Raw genomic sequence first — 19,065 nt, forward strand, 5'->3', positions numbered from 1 at the left:
TTCAGTAGAAAATGATTGTTGAGCACTTGATTCTCTTGTTTACTAATGCATTAAGTGACACAAACTATTTCATTCATTTACCATGCATTTGTTCATTCATTCAATGCAGATTTTGTTTGCGATGCGATCGGAATGATGACTATCGGATGCCATGGCAGCAAACCAGGCCAATTTAAGCATCCGAGTGGAATAGCTGTTAACCAGAATGGGGACTTAATCATAGCCGACAAGAGCAATCGTAGAGTTCAGGTTATTGATTGGTATGGCAAGTGTAAACGTAAAAATGTCTTTGACAAGTACGAGGGAGTGTTTAGACCACGTGATGTTGCTTTGTCTTCTGAGGGTGTGTATATTGTCACTGATCATGGGGAAATGAAAGTTATGGCTGTTGACCAAAACAGTGAAAAGATAAATTCATTTGGTGAAGACATAAACCCTTATGGCATTACATTGTCAAAGGATGGCTATGTACTCGTCAATGATCGTGAACATGACTGTGTAAAAAAATACACAAAAGATGGAAAGAAATTGGCAAGCTTCGGCTCTTCTGGTAGGGAGAAAGGCCAGTTCAATTTCCCATGGTCAGTTGCCGTTAATAGTAAGCATCAAATGTTAATATCAGATCAAAATAATCACCGTGTGCAGTTACTGAGTTCAGATGGAGTATATCTAGATTCCCTGGGTTCGAAAGGGTCAGGGCAAGGTCAATTGCAATGTCCTTATGGCATCGATGTTGATAAGAATGACAACGTCTATGTTTGTGATTATGGCAATAGTAGAATTGTGCAGTTTTCAGCCAAGGGTGAATTCCTTCAAAATATCGGTGAAGGACAAGTTTCCCCAAGGTACGTTGCCGTTTATAAAGATGCAGGCCCACTGAGAGTGGCAGTAACTGATTGGAAGCAGCATTGTATCAAAGTTTTCTTTGTGAAAACCAAGTTGAGTAAAGAATGATTTACCTGGACAGGAGTTTTTCTGGCATAAAAACTGTTGTAGAAGGTTTAAAAAAATTCTGAGACACACTTTTGAAGACCCTTCACAAAGCTTGCACTCACACAAATTTCAGCCACATATCTCAAAGCATTGAAACAAAACATAGGGAAAACCGATTTTTGAAAGGTTATGCAAATTACATGTCACGTGATAGTTATGTAAACAATGGTGACACTATGGTAACCAAACTGTTCCCCTATATCTAGGCTTTCCGAAAATATACAATTTACGGGGGTTCTGAGCTAATTAAACACTAGAGAATTGTTGGTTTAAAATGGTCAATTTCTTGTCATGGAACCTTAAACAACATGAATTCATTTAAGCTTCATCAGAGTACGTGCTGATAAGATATTTGCTCTACCTATCGCGTGGATTCTACTTATGAATATATGTAAAATAGGTAGGATAGATAATCCTTCTAGCCAATAATTAAGACATTTGATTCAATTTTTGTAATCCTCTGATTTTTAAGAAACTGACATGCCAAGGAGAATCGTACACGGACGATGGAAATGTCTGTTCTTCTGAACGAAATAAAATAACAGCAAGTTACGTGAGTGAATTAATTGTAGGTCTGGTTTATTTGAGTTGTTTCCATACCTTGTGGGCAAGCTACCTTGACATTTGATTTGTGTGAACTGTAATTTATCATTTGGCAGTTGTGATTTGTCTTTAAAAATGTTGCATGCATGTGTATACGAATTGATGAAATCTGTCGCTTTTGACTGTGGAGTAGGGTTTCTTGCTACTTATTAAATTATTAGCCGTGCACAGTTGAAACACTTTCCCTATTTAAAAACGTTTGTAAGTTTTCTCAAAATTCTGTGAAGGGATAAATGCTCTCTGTATTTCACATGTTTGTGTTTTTAGCATTTGTGTGACTGATGTATTGTAATTTGACCGCTTGCTGATGTGATTTGGTATGTACCTTTGTGAAGACCGAGCAGTCATGTTTAATACCGGTGGCTCTTACAACATTGAATAAACGGTGTTTTTATAATGAAAATTGCTCCTAGCTTATTTTTCCCGAAAGTACTATTTGAGACTACTTGATTGGCAAAAGTTCCTACCAGGGAGGAATTTCTCGCAGTTGTTCATTACCTTAAAAATGACTTTTGACACAATACAGTATTCTCATTAAAGTTGTTTTTATTTACGAAATCTAAGCGATTCATTGTGTTTGTAAGATATCAGCGAAAGATATGATTTAGGCTATACAACTTGTAAAATGATACCAAACTCTCGATGCACTAGCCGAGTAAACTTCCATTCTCGTTGTTTAAGCAAGTCAAAAGACTATAGTACAACTATTGCAAGGCATTGGATGACTGCCTGTTGCCACATCCCTTTATACCTAGCCATATTTGTATAACGAGCATTGATAACGCTTGGTGATGTGTTTTGAATAGTATGTAAAGCCTCATCGATTCGCTCAAGTATATTGCCTATTGTTATGGGATTGGTTCTAGGACTTGAGTGACTTATCCGCACGCAAAATCTTATGTCCGATCACAGTGCCCTTAACAAGTCGACTTATCCTCCCAATATTCAAAATTCCTCCTCAAAAATATGCAATTTCGAAAGCAACTCTCCAAGTAACACAGTGACACGCAGAAGCGAAACGTATTACAAAACCATACTAGTTTATGTCTATTATTCATGTTTATAGCGTAAATGATATTTTTAACAATTACTTCTCACACTCGAGTAAGTGTTTCATTCTACATGTCATGTTAAATTAGGGGGGATTATCATACAAGCGTCGTTTGAAGCAACACTGAAGATGTCTGAAATAGTTTGAAACATGTACTTTGTTGCAAAACCCCGTGAGGTTCCTGGAAGCTACCGATACCTGTAGCCACACTTCTTCATGATTACGTATTTCTCCAGCGACAAACTCTTGTGGATTTCGAAATGATAATAGTGATGGTGACGCGTTCGTAGTTTCCTTGACGACATTATCAAAGCAGATATCTGGTCTCTTGGGATTTTATTAAGGGGCGCACTCAATAGTCACCTACGAAAACCACTTTCTTGGAGAGGGAAGGATTGCTAGTTAATTGCCCAGTCATAAATCTTGAACTGAATGGAGAAAAAAGCAGGATATGTATGATGCAAATCTTGAGGGAGCCCCACGAGGGGACCTCAGCAGGCGAGGTTGCATAGCAGTGCGAAGGCTTTGTGGTTATCTTGAATTTTTACAGACGAAAAGGTGAACATTAAATCAGACAAAAGATGATAACATCGGATGGTCAATGACGGAAGAGGTGAACCAAATTGGACAGCAATAACTGAAAAATGGCAATTTTGTTGCAATGACACTAAAACAGTGACAAAACAATTTACCAAGAGTTTTCACTTTTAACTTCCGTTGCAAGTTGTTCAACATAGCTTTCATCGGGAACATCCTCTATAGCCGTACACATAACAGCATTTTGTGTGTCTGGTTCCGAAATAGGTTGTCCCGTCAGGCGCCCTGCGAAACCCTACTCTATCTATATGTATAACACAGTGTATAATATCTAGAGTTTAACGATGCTCTGTGGCCCTTTAGTAATAACTAAAATGCTCTCTGACAACTTACATTGTATCTTTTTAAAGCATCATCTGAAAATTGACGTAGGGAGGTCTCCATGTCCAAGTGTAGTGAGTACTGATTTGTAGTTTCAAAGTATTGATGACGATCTTGTTGTTACGCGTTAGTTACAATGTTGATCGCTTCCCGTATGGGTTAAGAGGTGGAGTAATTGCATCTTCGACAACCCGTACATGGTTTAAAAGCACTGTTTGAAGCTCTATAGTGAAATGTGCGGACTTTCTCAAATCGTCCAGGCGAAAAGATTTACCATTATCTTTCAAAGGCACGAGTAACAATAGGGGATCTCAAGGCAAATCTTGTTACCAAGAAATAATTTCTTTCGATTCAACAATAAAATATCGATATTTCCATCACCCCTGTGTTAACTATGTTGAAAAAAAATCTACTTTTAAAGAACCTTGAACGATGTAGATATCATTTAATCCAAGAGTACGGTTCCTCAATGAGGGCGCTTCATAAGACCAGTGCAAACAAATACACAGCGTTCAATATGTTTGACTACCATTGTTGTACACAAATGTTATCAAGGCTTAGGGTTGTGGCAGAATATTGCATTTCCTTCGACTGGATGTGGCTGTGGTTAGCGTCTGTCACTATCACACATTCATAAGATGACTGCACATAATCGTCTCCTATGCGTTTTACCATATCGCCCATATCAACTCACAAGTGAAAACGCTAGTGACAACTGCCCTACTGAAAGGTTCCCTGCGGCATACCCATATCGAATAGTTTTGTCCAATAGTGGCCTTTTCCTCCCTATACCGTTACAAGTTGATAAAGTTACGTATTCAGGACTACGGGACAGTTTACTTGACTTCGACTTCGCATTGTGAGCGACAGCTCAGGTAGGCCTAATTATTCAACCTGTCACATTAATTTATTCCCTCCCCTTATCCCCAGCCCGCTGACAAACGTTTTAAATTCAGAAATTCGCACTCATCCAACAATGTTCAATCCACTATCGCAGAAGCACCTCAAAAAGCATTTTATAAAGACTGTCGACAGACAACTTCGTTGCCTCCGACCCGAACAAAGGAAAAAAAAAAACAGTTCAGATATTTGTGTTTATGTTGACACCGGCGATGCAGAACAGGGGTTATCATTGCTAAAATATCAATCACGTGGGTGACAACAACTGCGGACATTATCTAATAACCTCGCATGACCCGTGTCAATTTGTAAATATAATGACAGCGCCGATAAAGGATATCAATGCTAAATTCCTTACTCACGAAAAAACAACAAATTAACCTAATGTAAGGCTCAAACCTTTGTGTATGACCCTATAAAAGTCTTGGCGTGGACTGTTCCCTTTATTTCAGCGTCGCAGATTTTGACGATTAGAGATACAACTTGCCATAGATTGCAAAAAGTACGGTACACTAAATAGATGTTGTGGACTGGATATTACTCAATGTCCGTCTTGTGTAAATTTAATTTTAATTGTGATTAGAAAAGAGACCAGCGACTGCGATTACGTAGCTCCCATTCTATGGGGTGAGAACACCGCCAAAATATCTTCAAAACTTTATTTAAACTTATCTCATTATTATTATTCCATTGTTTGGTGGTTTAATGATAATTATGTCAGTATTTGGCCATTATTTTGACATTGTTATGAACTTATTTGGTAATTCGGTTGTTTTGACATTATTCAGCATTGATGTCTTGATTTGGAACTTATTTCATCATTATTATGCCATTATTTGGTGATTTGGTCATTTTTATGTCATTATTTGGTCTTTCTTATGCGATTATTTGGTCATGATTACGACATTGTCTTGATATTATCTTGATATTATCTTGACATTATTATGTTAATTCGGTTCTTTTGCCATTATTCGGCATTGATGTCTTGATTTAGAACTTATCTTATCATTATTATTTCATTATTTGGTGATTTGGTCATTTTTGTGTCATTATTTAGCCATTATTATGCGATTATTTGGTCATGATTACAATATTGTCTTGACATTCTCTTGGCTTTCAATTATCTGACCTCCTTTATTATCTGAACTCATTATTTGACCTGCATTTGAACCCTACCCAGAAATAATTGCACATTGAGATTCACAATGGCGCAGTTGATACGGTCAGTTCCCTCGCATAGAGAGAGAAAAGCGGGCTTTGCGTAAGTTTTAAAGCGCAGCTCAGCACATCGCGTATCTAGAACAGTTGGGCGTGCTCGAAAACTGAGATCAACCACAATTTTGGATAAAATCGATTGTTTTCGGCGGCGGAACTGGGCTGTTGTGGGGTAGCCGACTGTGGCCTGTAGTATTAGTTATTACACCTAGCCCAGCGTACAGGTCTGTGTACCGTGTGTTCTCGGCGTTATATGGTACAGGCCCACGGAACGTTTCGTTATAGATCGTCGTCGGATTGGAAGTGACTAAGACCAAGGTTCGGCCTTCGGCCTCACAGTGTCAGTCACTTCCCATCCGACAACGATCTACGAAACGTTCCGTGGGCCTGCTGTGTTATATGGTGGAGGCCGTATAACACCGGAAACACACAAGACCTGTACGTACGCACGGCTAGGTTACACCCAGCCTGCCACACAGAGATCAGTAAAGGTATCGATACCATGGACGAAAACGACAATCGCCGCGCTGTGTTAAAAAAATCGCCGAGCTGTGTTAAAAGCTCCGTGCTGTGTTAAAAAATGTCCATAAGCTTATGTTACTATACCCCAGTTCCATGGAGCGAAGCGCGACCAAGATTTAATATGTGTTTATGTTTATTAGATGCGAAAGTTTCTGAAGTCTCTCGCGTTTTTGCCAATGCGGACGCAGTGGATGGTGACCGCCCGCGCCCTAAAGCTCCAACACCGTGCTCCATGTTGCAACATCCCTGTTTCCGACACCCCTATACATTCTTAAGCTTAAGGCTTCTGCAGGAGCTAGTTTTCTGGTTGTTATGTCTTATTTACAATGTAATAATATAAAACATTTTACATGTCACTGTAGATGCAAGACTTCAACCGGATTTCGTGCCGAAGTCAATTTTTGATTTTTGAAACGTTATGACTTTTCCATTCCAGCTTTTGGCCATACAAATTTTGACGTGGGCACTATCCGGTTCAGGCCCCGAGAACCGGATATATAGTGTCCACGTCTATGAATATTCAGCGTGAACGAGGGCGATAAACCTACAAAGAATGCTTCGGATAAGGCTGACAGGAACGCAAACAAATTATATCCTCTAAGTCCCAAATTCTACACTTGGCTCTTCTAAGTATTTCTCTGCACTCCCACCTGGTCAGTCCACAAGGATTGGATGTGACCATTGTCCATTGAGTTGAAACGGATACTAGCAAACTATAAAACGTGCATGTTATGTTGCAAAATACCAAAGTCAACTTTTTTGGTCGAAAATGAAAAGAAATGCGTTGCGACACACGATAATTTCGAGTATTTAAGCCCCACAGTCCCTCAAACCACGGCCATACATGAACGCGCTCGCGTATGTCCGTACGCTCTAAGCTGACATTGTATGGTATGCATTACATGTCAGCGACGAGTGCTACGCTTGCGATCGTGTCGATCGGTACGACGGTATGACATGTATCAATGGTCCAGTTTAAGTGACTTGAATGACTATATACAAAACTGTTTTGATGATTTCTGCTCTGTTATGGACAAGGGTCCGGCATTCACAGGTGCAAACGTTTCGGCCAAAGGGACATAACAGTTACACTAAATCAAAGCTGACCAACTTCGCCTTTTGTAAGCGCTAGCGCGTTCCCGGGACAAGGATTCGTTCCGCCCGTACCCGGACCCGTACCTCGATTTCAGCTTTGTACTTAGCCGGCGGTCAACTGTTTTTATCTTTTAACTAATGTAAGCCTATAGTGTAGCCATGTGAGATATATATATATATATATATATATATATATATATATATATATATAATATATATATATATATATATATATATATACGGTCTAATTTCGATATATTGTATTCTAATTTTGATATGCTGACTTATTCACTATATTAAATCACAGACAAACAGAAAACTCAACTCACTGCTAACATTGCCGGTCAACTTCAAGAATCATGTCTCAATTTTCTCCATTCTCTTCCAATAAACCCGAGACAAATTTACTGACAGTATTACACAGTTATAAACCAGTCTGTTAAGATGGACTGTGTATACACTAAAGTTTTCGATTTCAGAAACCAGAATTCAGATCACTCCGTTCAAGAGACGAAGTTTCTCTTAAAACTCAACCAACAAGACTCAAATTATGATTATCGTTCTTTCTCGTACCCCTCACGTGATATGGGCCTGTTGCATAATCTGCAGATGATCATCATCATATGCCTCTGAGTCTGAAAACGGTCGTTGTGTAAGCCTGTCGGCATTTTCCTTGCATTTTTTCTCATTTAATTTTGCAAAATATCGGCGAGGACCTCAATATTTCAAGATAACTCTTTTTCCCAATCGTTTCCTTGAGTTTCAGAGTCATATGAACGAAAGTCAGTGAAAGTTTTAGACAGTATGTCGCTGTAGCAGCAGCCATAGCTCTCGTACGTTGCGACGGAAACACTCTTTTTCCGTTGCATGACTTGCGATTTACCCGTTGCAATCCATATTCGTCCGGGAAAACGAGAGCTACGACTGCACAGAGAATAGACTTTCTAGTCATATTCGGTCAGCATCAAATACTGAATTTTTGAAATCTTGACTAGAGACCTGCTTCTCTGAGAAAGCATAGTCATGCGACAAGCGCCAGTGAAAATTTTCTTTATGCTTTGTCTGGAAAACTTATGTGATTTTGCTCAGCTCACTTCTGAAGTTGTATTGAAAATAGCGTTTAGGACCCAATAAACAAAATCACCGTCCCTCCACCCACAAGGTTGGAGGGACGGTGACAAAATGTTACACTTGGTGGGGGTGTTTGTGATAAGTGGAACGGCGTTTCTGTCCTATCACTGGCCATGCTTGGTTTTGGCATCAAATTTAAAATTCATTGTTATCAGTCCGTACACATTGACACACACGCCCACCAACTCAATAAGCTTGTAACAGCTCTCGCAGAAATTTGTATGGCAAAAAGCTGTCATGTCTGCCTTAAAGAAGTATTTTGATTCGTTGCGGTTTCATAACAAACAAAGCAATAAAAAGTCGTTAGGTTAGCGACCATGCCCCTGTGAGTTTACAATAAAAAAATCATGCTCGAGAATAGTTCCCACCAACCAAAAATATAATGTGGCATACCTACGATAAAACATCTTCGTTGAACGAATATTTCCTTGATACTTATTAGTACCGGCTTTTCAGTCTGTAGCTTACAGATGCAACTCTAACTGGCCGTAAAATAAGATAAAAGATAAAAAGAATTGCTTTCTCATTTTTTCATAATTCCCATCTGGACTCACCTGGATGAGAAAGCTTCAATAATGGCACGAGTATGTTGAGATGATTTTGATTCTAATAATACAATCAAATGCAGTGTGGTCTATAAGCCCACGGAACGTTTCGTAGATCATCGTCGGATGGGAAGTGACTAAGACCGAGTTTCGGCCTTCGGCCTCACAGTGTCAGTCACTTCCCATCCGACGACGATCTACGAAACAAACGTTCCGTGGGCTTGTGCCATATAATGCCGAGAGCACACGGTACACAGACCTGTACGGTGGGCTAGGTGTAATAACTAATACTACAGGCCACAGTCGGCTACCCCACCACAGCCCAGTTCCGCCGCTGAAACAATCGATTTTGTATCCAAAGTTGTGGTCGATTTCAGTTTTCGAGCACGCCCAACTATTCTAGATACGCGATGTGCTGAGCTGCGCTTTAAAACTTACGCAAAGCCCGCTTTTCTCTCTCTATGCGAGGGAACTGACCTTATTACATATGTACCACAGTTTACTTGCATCGAAGCGCGCGCGTACTACCGGTATTTGCACTGCAGTGCAAATACAAAAAACATTATTCCATACCTGCATGCAAATTAATAGAACAGCACGTGATCCTTGTCTTTCAATGTGTGTCACGTAAACTATTTAAAATGTGTTCGCTTGTGTTTTAGTTCCTTCGTTTTCTCGATAAAATAAACAGGGGGAAACATGTGTAATAATAACAGAACCCCATGGCGAGCGAGCAAGCTTGCCGTACCAGCGGTATTTGCACTCGTGTTTGTGTTGAATCAGCTGTCCTTTCACTCGCTGCGCTCGTGAAAGCACGACCGCCGGATCCCCCGCAAACAATCGTACAAATACCGCTGGTACGGCGCGCTTGCACTCTCTCGCCATGGGGTTCTGTCATAGTATCAACTGCGCCATTGTGAATCTCAATGTGCAATGATTTCTGGGTAGGGTTCAAATGCAGGTCAAATAATGAGTTCAGATAATAAAGGAGGTCAGATAATTGAAAGCCAAGAGAATGTCAAGACAATATTGTAATCATGACCAAATAATCGCATAATAATGGCTAAATAATGACACAAAAATGACCAAATCACCAAATAATGAAATAATAATGATAAGATAAGTTCTAAATCAAGACATCAATGCTGAGTAATGGCAGAAGAACCGAATTAACATAATAATGTCAAGATAATATCAAGATAATATCAAGACAATGTCGTAATCATGACCAAATAATCGCATAATAATGGCTAAATAATGACATAAAAATGACCAAATCACCACATAATGGAATAATAATGATGAAATAAGTTCTAAATCAAGACATCAATGCCGAATAATGGCAAAAGAACCGAATTAACATAATAATGTCAAGATAATATCAAGACAATGTCGTAATCATGACCAAATAATCGCATAAGAAAGACCAAATAATGACATAAAAATGACCAAATCACCACATAATGGCATAATAATGATGAAATAAGTTCTAAATCAAGACATCAATGCTGAATAATGTCAAAACAACCGAATTACCAAATAAGTTCATAATAATGTCAAAATAATATCCATATAATGATCAAATAATTGCAAAATAATGGCCAAATACTAAGATAATTATCATTAAATCACCAAACAATGGAATAATAATAATGAAATAAGTTTGAATAAAGTTTTCAAGATAATTTTGGCAGTGTTCTTACCCCATAGCTCCCATTCGAGATGGAAAATATGACCTCAGTGAACGATGTTGGCCTGGAATGACAAATCGTACAACTGTTTGAAAATTGGATACTGCCTTTTACAGTACATCCCGTATTGAACGATAGACAAGTAAATACATTAAAAGTTAGCAGCTAGAAGAGAATTAGACGTAGCTTCCGATGACGGGTTTAGATGGTGAAGTATCTGTAATGCAGGACTAATATGGAGGGAGTACCAGCGATAAGGTTTAAGCCTCACTGACAGGCCCCAGTCGTAGGCTGACCAAGAGGTAAACTGTATCGTTTACTTCCACTTTCGCTCTTTGTGATATTAACGAGATAATATCACTATTGACAAGGGAAGGATAACTCTGTAAATGCTTAATGTTACACTGTCTACAAAAGATTGTTTACGTCATTCCTCGGTAACCTTATATTTGGAATTAATTCCTGATATTTTAATCCAACGCCTTTGCAAACTTCTGTAAGAGAGAAGATAGGCAGACTCGCACATGCTCTGACAAACGGCAGTTCAGCGTCAGCCCGCATGCGTGAGAATGGAAGCTTACAAGCACAGGTGAAATAGTTTTGTTACCGCGGAATCCTTAATCGTAGATTTGCAGATATCACTGCAATACCATTCCTCAAAATGGCGACAGAACAACGATCCCTTATCACCTAACTTTGTTTGACTTGTGTCGCCTAGTCCAAGGTACAGATAACGGTACGTACAACAAGTCTAGAAAACCTTACTCGCATATGAACAACCTTCCGCCAAGCTTTAAAATCCAAGAATAACGTTGCAGAATGTACAGAAACTTTTTTTCATGATAAAAATGAGATGACAGACATTTTGCGTAATTTGATTAACGAGTTATTAGTGAAAATGCGAACTACTGCTTCTGTCTTTCTGCTGTAAGGTTCATAGTGCTGACCCTAAACAATTGTCTGGAGGACAGTAAACTTTGTACATTATCAGAAGAAGTGACATTGATGAATCAGTAATGACTAACTGTGAGATTTGAGTTTTTCTCTCTCAATGTACCCAAAATTAATAAATATTACATGTCGTATTCCCGAACTATTGATAGACATAAATCGTGCGCTAAAGCACTCAATACATTGAAACAAGTCAGGATGGTTGAACGAAGTTTCCTCGGCAATAATTGTCAGACAGATAAGTCTGACAATTATTGCTATGGAAACTTGAGTTACGTATTGCTGATATTTTTACCAAAGTTGGGGTGTATGATACTGATACCAGCGTATCTAGTGGCAAAGACATTTTGACGGGTACTTAGAGTAGAAGGCGCCTCTGAGCAGATCTTGGGACTCTAAAAATTTTACTTGACCTTTTATGGCCTTATTAAAAGTTAATGGGGTGATTAAAATTTTCTGCGGCGGGATTTGTGAATTCGATGATTTCTCCAAAGGTTTATCACGAAGATGATAGCTTGTTTAAATTTCAAGTGTTGGTAAATCTTGGGTAATTTGTTTCTCTAGTACTAAATTGAGCTGTTGACCCTTGATATTTTATTCTTGATTTTGGGAGGAAATGCTATACGTTTCTTTACTGAAAATTTTAGCAGACTTTCGATCTCTTCAATTTCGAGGTACAAACTTCATTAAGATAAAAATAGCTTCCATTTTTCAAATCAAATCAAAATAAGTGAAATGAGTGGATAAAATTTTGCGAAATTCGCAGTTTTTCTGCAGTCTTAGTGGTTGATAACTAATAACTTAAAACATAAACATTGTATATACTGTAGGTTACACGTTTTATTTATCTCAACATTTTTAGATATTGTCATGTTCTATTTGTTTGAGCACTGTACTTGGATTTGTGGTCAATGAATGATATACTAACTGAATTTTTAGCAATACTGACTATGTCAGAAATAAGGATGTTGTAATTTATTATAAGGGATTGACGGGCTGAGAGGAATTTTTTTGGGGGGGAGGGGGGATGGGTAATTTTTTCAAAACCAACCCTTTGGGAGAGGAACTCTTTTCATGCACACAAAAGGGGAGGGTCACACTTTACAATTGTCAGTTTCAAATCAACGCTAAGCCTTACTGTGTCGTTTCATGAAGAGACATTTCATAATAATCTGATGCAAATTGCAGTACATAATAAAGGGTTAAATGAGGTAATGACATTGTACATAATGGCAATGATGAAGAGATTGTTGTGCCTTTGAACTCGCTTAATAAAGTATGACGTTGTTTTGTTACCGTTAAAGACATTATTCTCTAGGCATTAATGAACAAATTAAATTTTGATTACCAACCACACAAGTATCTAAGTTTTCACATAAAGTGCTCGAGCAGACGAAACCTTCGTTCATGCTTTTCATCTGAAAATTTTTAAATTTGGACCTGGACCAGGAGTATGGGAGGGCCGTATTTCACAAAATGGGAAGCAGAGTAGGGTCACACTTTAAACAGGGGCATTTTGGGATGGTCACATTTACATAGGGACTACCGCCGATTGCAACTGACCCTCCCTACTCATAGTAACCGAAGGATCCCAAAGTGGCCTTACAAAGCTATCAATCAACCTAGTCCATTGTTCCGTTTTTGTGGTGACATTTTAACAGTGAAAGGTCACTGACTAATATCTGCCCCACTCGCTGCGTGAACATCATTCTGCAGTCGGTCGGATTGTTAAGTATTGATCTGATCAATACATTGTGTAACCAAACGACATCAAGAGTAAAATCAAGTCACCGGCACAGCAGTTTTTCACCAAGCAGGTAAGGCGGAACTCTAGTTGTGCAGTTCGAGATATTTATTACATTGGTTAAGAGATCCCAATCAGCGTATCGCTATAGATTGGCTAAATATAACACAAAACTGGTCCATAAAGGTCCGTGACACGTTTACCATTTACAAGTTTACTAAATTGGATCACCTTATGACATATACGATGCTATGACATACTTATTATTTTGTGTTGTGAAGCAAACACAAGTCGCTATATAATTTGGTATTGGCTTGATTTTATGTCATCGTTGATGAATTTCTGCTGGCAGAAAAGACTATGTCCTAAATCAGGAAGTAGAACCTGTCTCAACTTAAAAATGTCAACGATATACACAAAACTAAAAACAAAACAAAGCCTTCCTTGATTTTGACTAAATTGTCAACATTATGACCCAATGCTAGGCCTTGCATTGCGAGGTCAGGTTTTGTTGTTCAAGTCCATTGTATTCACCACATCTTCTTCCCTGCAACTTGCAACAACCGTTTGAATGCAAAAGTCAGCAGTCAATTATGCCAGCAAAATGTCTGACGAAAAACACTCCGTTAGTACTAAAGTCTGTGATGTTCTGTCATGTTTTGTTCTGACAAATATCGTTTAACAGTTCAGAACCTCGCTCTTCATATATAAGCGTAAAGTTAATTGGGTTCTCCTTGTGACACACAAAGCTGCAAAAAGCGGTAGTACTGTCGCACGAAAATGCGGTAATTTTCCCATCTCCGTGATGATTGTCAAATGTCGCTTAATAAAATGTGTTGAAGAGGTTGTCTTCATGTATATGTGGGAACTGTGAAAATCACCTATATATAATATACTACATAAGTTTCAAGACTATTGAAACATGAACAGGTTGCTCGTGTTGACCATATCAGTTTTTACCAATCCGTTACCAGCATATTGACTTTAGTGCTATATGTGTCAAATTCAACAGCTGCTGACTAAGGGAGGGACAAAAATCACCGGAGGTTAGGGCGTTCCTTTGCGGGAGGGCTTTTTTTTTTTTTTTTTTTTTTTTTTGCTCAACTATCGCAACTGTAAGAAGGCGAGATGTGGCCGATATTGTACATCACCTAAAAATATCAAATTGTAGTAAATGAGGAAACTGTAAGTAATATGTTTTCCAATACTAAACTTGATAAATCTGTGTATGTATAGAAAAGTACTGGCGGCAGAATACACCGTATCCCTCGGTGAAATACCTTCGGACGCCACAGAGTGTCCTCCAAGGCCATGGCGTTCTGTTATTATAACATATGTTCCCAATTTTGTCCACCACCGTCGACAAAAAAACAGCTAATGGCGACACGGCCTGATTGCATATAGATTATAGAGTGCGCATTGATATGCTGTAAATGAAGTTTTCTTCAGCTCTGAGCTCACTGATCGGCTAAGGGAAACTTTTTAATATTCATATGCAAATATTTGATGCGGCGTACCGAGTTCACTATTTAACTGTATTTCCTCGTTTAAGACAGCAAAAACAGACAAAAACAAAGACGTTTCAGGATAGAAATCTGAAATATTTTTAACATGTGAACAGAGTTGGTAATTGGAGTAACAAGATCGAATGTAATAAAAATTTGAATGACTGAAACTTCAAAATTGTGCGCGAAATTAGACTAATCAGAGTCCGAATACGGCTGTCAGATATACCGTGAATGAAACACGGTGGTGCACGGGCATCTGGCGAAGAAAGACGCAAGTTGTTTCCTGTGGCCGCGATGTTGAATGTGAAGTTGAAGACTCCTCCAGTGATTTGGGTATTGGAAAGTAGCCCAGGTAACTGGTTTTGAACTTGCTGGCTGCACCATTGCAAGGATTTTGAAGTACTGATCGCCGCGTTGTCGGAGGAATACACTGAATACTGTATTTCACAATGTCTGGTTACCGGCAGAATAGAGGTAAATAATCAGTATTTCAGCATGATTCAAGTTTATTATCCCACACAACTTTTCATATCAAACAAAATGCAGGAAAAAGCTCGAAAATACTAGTAACTTTGTCTCGTGTGCACATCACTTTGTCTCCTTAACTTTATGGGGATGTAGATAGTAATTGTCTAGCATTTTCATTTATAAACTTCCACGTCATGTTACGGTCCCTGTCAAGTGCCCATGCCTGTTTTTCGCGAGAGTCAGACACTATCGAACTGTGTAATATAGACTAAGTGATTTTAAATGATTACATTCAATGCAACTCTTCAAGAATAGCAATGGCATCCTTTAATGAGTAGACTTGTCACTGATTTATGACTCGTCGTACTGCACCACATGATGGTTGCTGGAAAAGAGGTTGAATAAATTGGCGCTCGCTTAAAATATCATAATTCAGGGAGTATTTGCTACTTTTTTATGGGACTGGCCTCCTCCAATCCAAATCAGCAAAATTAGAAGAACAGATTCAGAGGAACCGTTTTTGTTATTTTTGTCTGGCCTTACAAAAATACCTCTGCGTATACAGTCAAACAAATTTTGGAACAATTTCTGAAATCATAACATCGTATCTAGAAACGATTATTCACAATAATATTTTTGACATTACCATGAAAAGTTCTGTTGCGGTACCGTATATCTGCAAGGCAAACCATGTAATTGCCCACTGCCATCTGATTATAGCATTCTAGTTGTTTGTCAGCACCGTAAACCAAAGCATTCAGAATTCAAGTGACTGTACACAGCAACTAAAACATTTGGTCTCGATAAGGTAAAAGGTCATATCGCGAGATCGAACATGGCGCCATTGTGTCGGCATGTGACTGGTATAGTAAAACACTAAACATGTCGGTACCTGTACAACTGGGCATCATCGACGGCGTCGGCCAACCCCCTGCCCAGCTATATCGATCGGTGGCTATTTAACCGCTGATAACGTTGCCCTGCAAAAGATGAAGAGCTGTTTAATGCAGCTGCAAACTCTTTTCAGGGTAAAATGATAACACGCAGCATACAATACTAAGGAGGAAATAAAATAGTTCAGTTCTATAGACAAGCCATCGTGCCTACAGAGGGTCAGTCCATTGACAGTGTCCAAATATGTTTCAAAGGTGTGAGGTGCGGCTCATTTTTCTACATCCAAAGACAAGAAGTCGGCATCAGGGTCTTTGGTAGTATCCATATTGTACTTTTACCCATCAATTATTTCACACACGCGGCAAAATGATAGTCTTGAAATGACGCGTGTGTCGAGCGCTCGATAATTTTATCGATTGTCTTGGTAACTTTGGAATATTTCATGACTGAATGTACATACACCTGATTGTAAAGAACTCAAGAACTATCTGATCAAGAATGGCTGAAGAAAAACGACTCGCAGACTACGTGACCGTGACCGTGACTTGGCCTGTGAAGACGAAGTGAAACCGACAAACACAGAACAAAGGAAACAAAGACAACGAAAACAGAACAGTAAGTCCAAGTTCTACGCCGTAGTCAAAGGCAGATCCGTAGGCGTTTTTGAATCATGGGAAGAGTGTTATAAAGCGTTGATAGGTATCCAAGAGCACTATTCAAAGGTTTTCAAACCAGGGAAGACGCTGAGAGGTTTTTTGGCTCTCTAAATTCCGTAATCCATCCAGATGAACAAAATGAAGAGCACCATGTTGACGATTTTTTACCTATCGCCACGGCAATCACAGTTCAGACACTGAAGCTGAAACAAAAACAAGTCAGTTGCATTCTGGTGTTCATGATGACTTTTGTGAGCAGAATTCTGATAAAACCGCTTTTGAGAAATCGCTTGTAGAAACACTTAACAATGTTACACCGGTAGGCAAGAAGCTACCTTCGCCGCAGTCTGTGATAGCAGATCACCTGAAAAACGCGCAGCAGAAAACGCAGATCTACGATACTAGTATTCAGCTCCTAGAAGAAAAATATACTGAGATTGTTGATCTGTACAGCGAAGACAAACGTATAATAGCGCAGAACATGCTCGATCTTAAATATATTAAGGAGACAGTCCATGTTCTGAAAACAGATAGCGATAAAATGAAAAAGGAAAGTGAAAAATAAACAAATCAGTGGTCAACTTATCCGAAATGCTTGACAATAAAATCCTGGCTACTCAAACTGCGTTAGATATTCAACTGAAAGACTGTTTTTCAAGCATCGATCGGCTTGTAAACGAGATAGTGATAAAGGTGGAAGAAAAACTGAGGGACGACTTTAATGCAAAGCTCGATGAAATTGAAAACAACTTCCAATCGCAAATAGAGTGCCTAAAAAGAGAACAGAACCAGAAAATCGAAGCAATGAAATGTCAACTAAAAGACCTGAGCGATAAATATGATCATTGTGAAGAATTACCGAATAAGATGGTGCACCACCTGTCTTTTTAACACCTAAACGAAGACACACAGTCAAACAACGAGATTCCCGGATTACATAACAATATGCAAGGAATCAAAACGTCAAACAGATTTCCCAGTGACTTTGCCGAACAACAAAACTGCAGGGATGACTCAGACAACGTCAGAGCACAAGATACCGCTGACATACCTTCAACTATCTCAATGTCATCCTCCAAAAGCCAAGAGATGATACGCCGACCACTGCATTACCAAACAGAAGCGAAGAAACTTGTTGTAGGCGACTCGATCACACGTCGATTATCTATCCGACGCATGTTTCCTCGAATGCCAGTTGATCATATCAGACTTTCAACACTCGATGAAGCTGTCAGTACGATGTCAGGAATCCGGTCTACCACGGTAGATACAATTGTTTTCCACCTTGGAAGTAATGACTTGAAAAACGGTTCGTCACCAGCATACTGCCAAAGTAAAGTTAACGAACTTGTCAATATCGTGAATACGAATATCCGCATGCGGTAATCGTCTTCTCGGACGTCTTGCGATGCCTTAATGACAACGCCTTTAACAAGAAGACAGATGAATTCAACAAAGCACTTGCTGGAACTACGAGCGAGAGCAATGACATCGTGATTGTACACCACACGGAGATCCAGAATTCAGCCAACCATTACGAAGAAGACGGCGTCCATGTCAACGCCAATGGTACATCTAGCCTTGTGCGAGATATCAAGCAGGAACTACGACTGAGGAACCCAAACAACATCACTAATACATCGTATCTCCGTTCATCGAGATCTACCGACATGAAGTACTACCCGGGTGATCAACGAAGAGAGCAAGGACGACGTGCTTACAATCCTAACTACTACACCGGTGATAGAAAATATGGCAGTCATCTCGACAACAAACGCTACCTACCGACATGGGCAGAGTACAGATTATCAGAATGGACAGCGCTCTCGTCTTAGAGACCAGTGGCGTGAGGATAGCTCGCCGATGGTAAATTCACCTGACATGTTTGCAAAATTTGTTAAATTCCTTAATTTTATGAACTCATTCTGAAGCTTTTTAAATTACCGTAATGAATTAGTTACTGTGATAAGTGTAAACGCATACAGTTGGTAATAGTATTAAGCTAATACGCTTGTTCATTTTACAGATATATTCATTTATATTCGTTATTCTCAAATCCAAAGTTACCAGACATTGTTTTTTTTTTCCATTTGCTTTTTCCCTTAATATTTGTTTCTTACTCCATTTTGGCATTCTAATTGTCAATCGCACATCCTCTTTTTTATTGTCATCTTACTATA

At 39.0% G+C, this 19,065-nt stretch overlaps 1 protein-coding gene across 2 annotated transcripts in view; it reads left to right on the plus strand.

Moving 5' to 3' along the window:
* The window catches only part of LOC139129404 (uncharacterized), a 355,444-nt gene extending 353,290 nt beyond the window's left edge, over positions 1-2,154 (plus strand). For both annotated transcript variants that reach the window (XM_070695033.1, XM_070695034.1), the window contains one exon: positions 110-2,154. In XM_070695033.1, the coding sequence (XP_070551134.1) occupies positions 110-954 (845 nt within the window). In that variant the 3' untranslated portion in view covers positions 955-2,154. The remainder of the gene's footprint in view (positions 1-109) is intronic.
* The last annotated feature ends 16,911 nt before the right edge of the window (positions 2,155-19,065 follow it).

The sequence above is a fragment of the Ptychodera flava genome, chromosome 3 (genome assembly GCF_041260155.1).
Source record: "Ptychodera flava strain L36383 chromosome 3, AS_Pfla_20210202, whole genome shotgun sequence".
In the NCBI taxonomy this organism is placed as follows: Eukaryota; Metazoa; Hemichordata; class Enteropneusta; family Ptychoderidae; genus Ptychodera; species Ptychodera flava.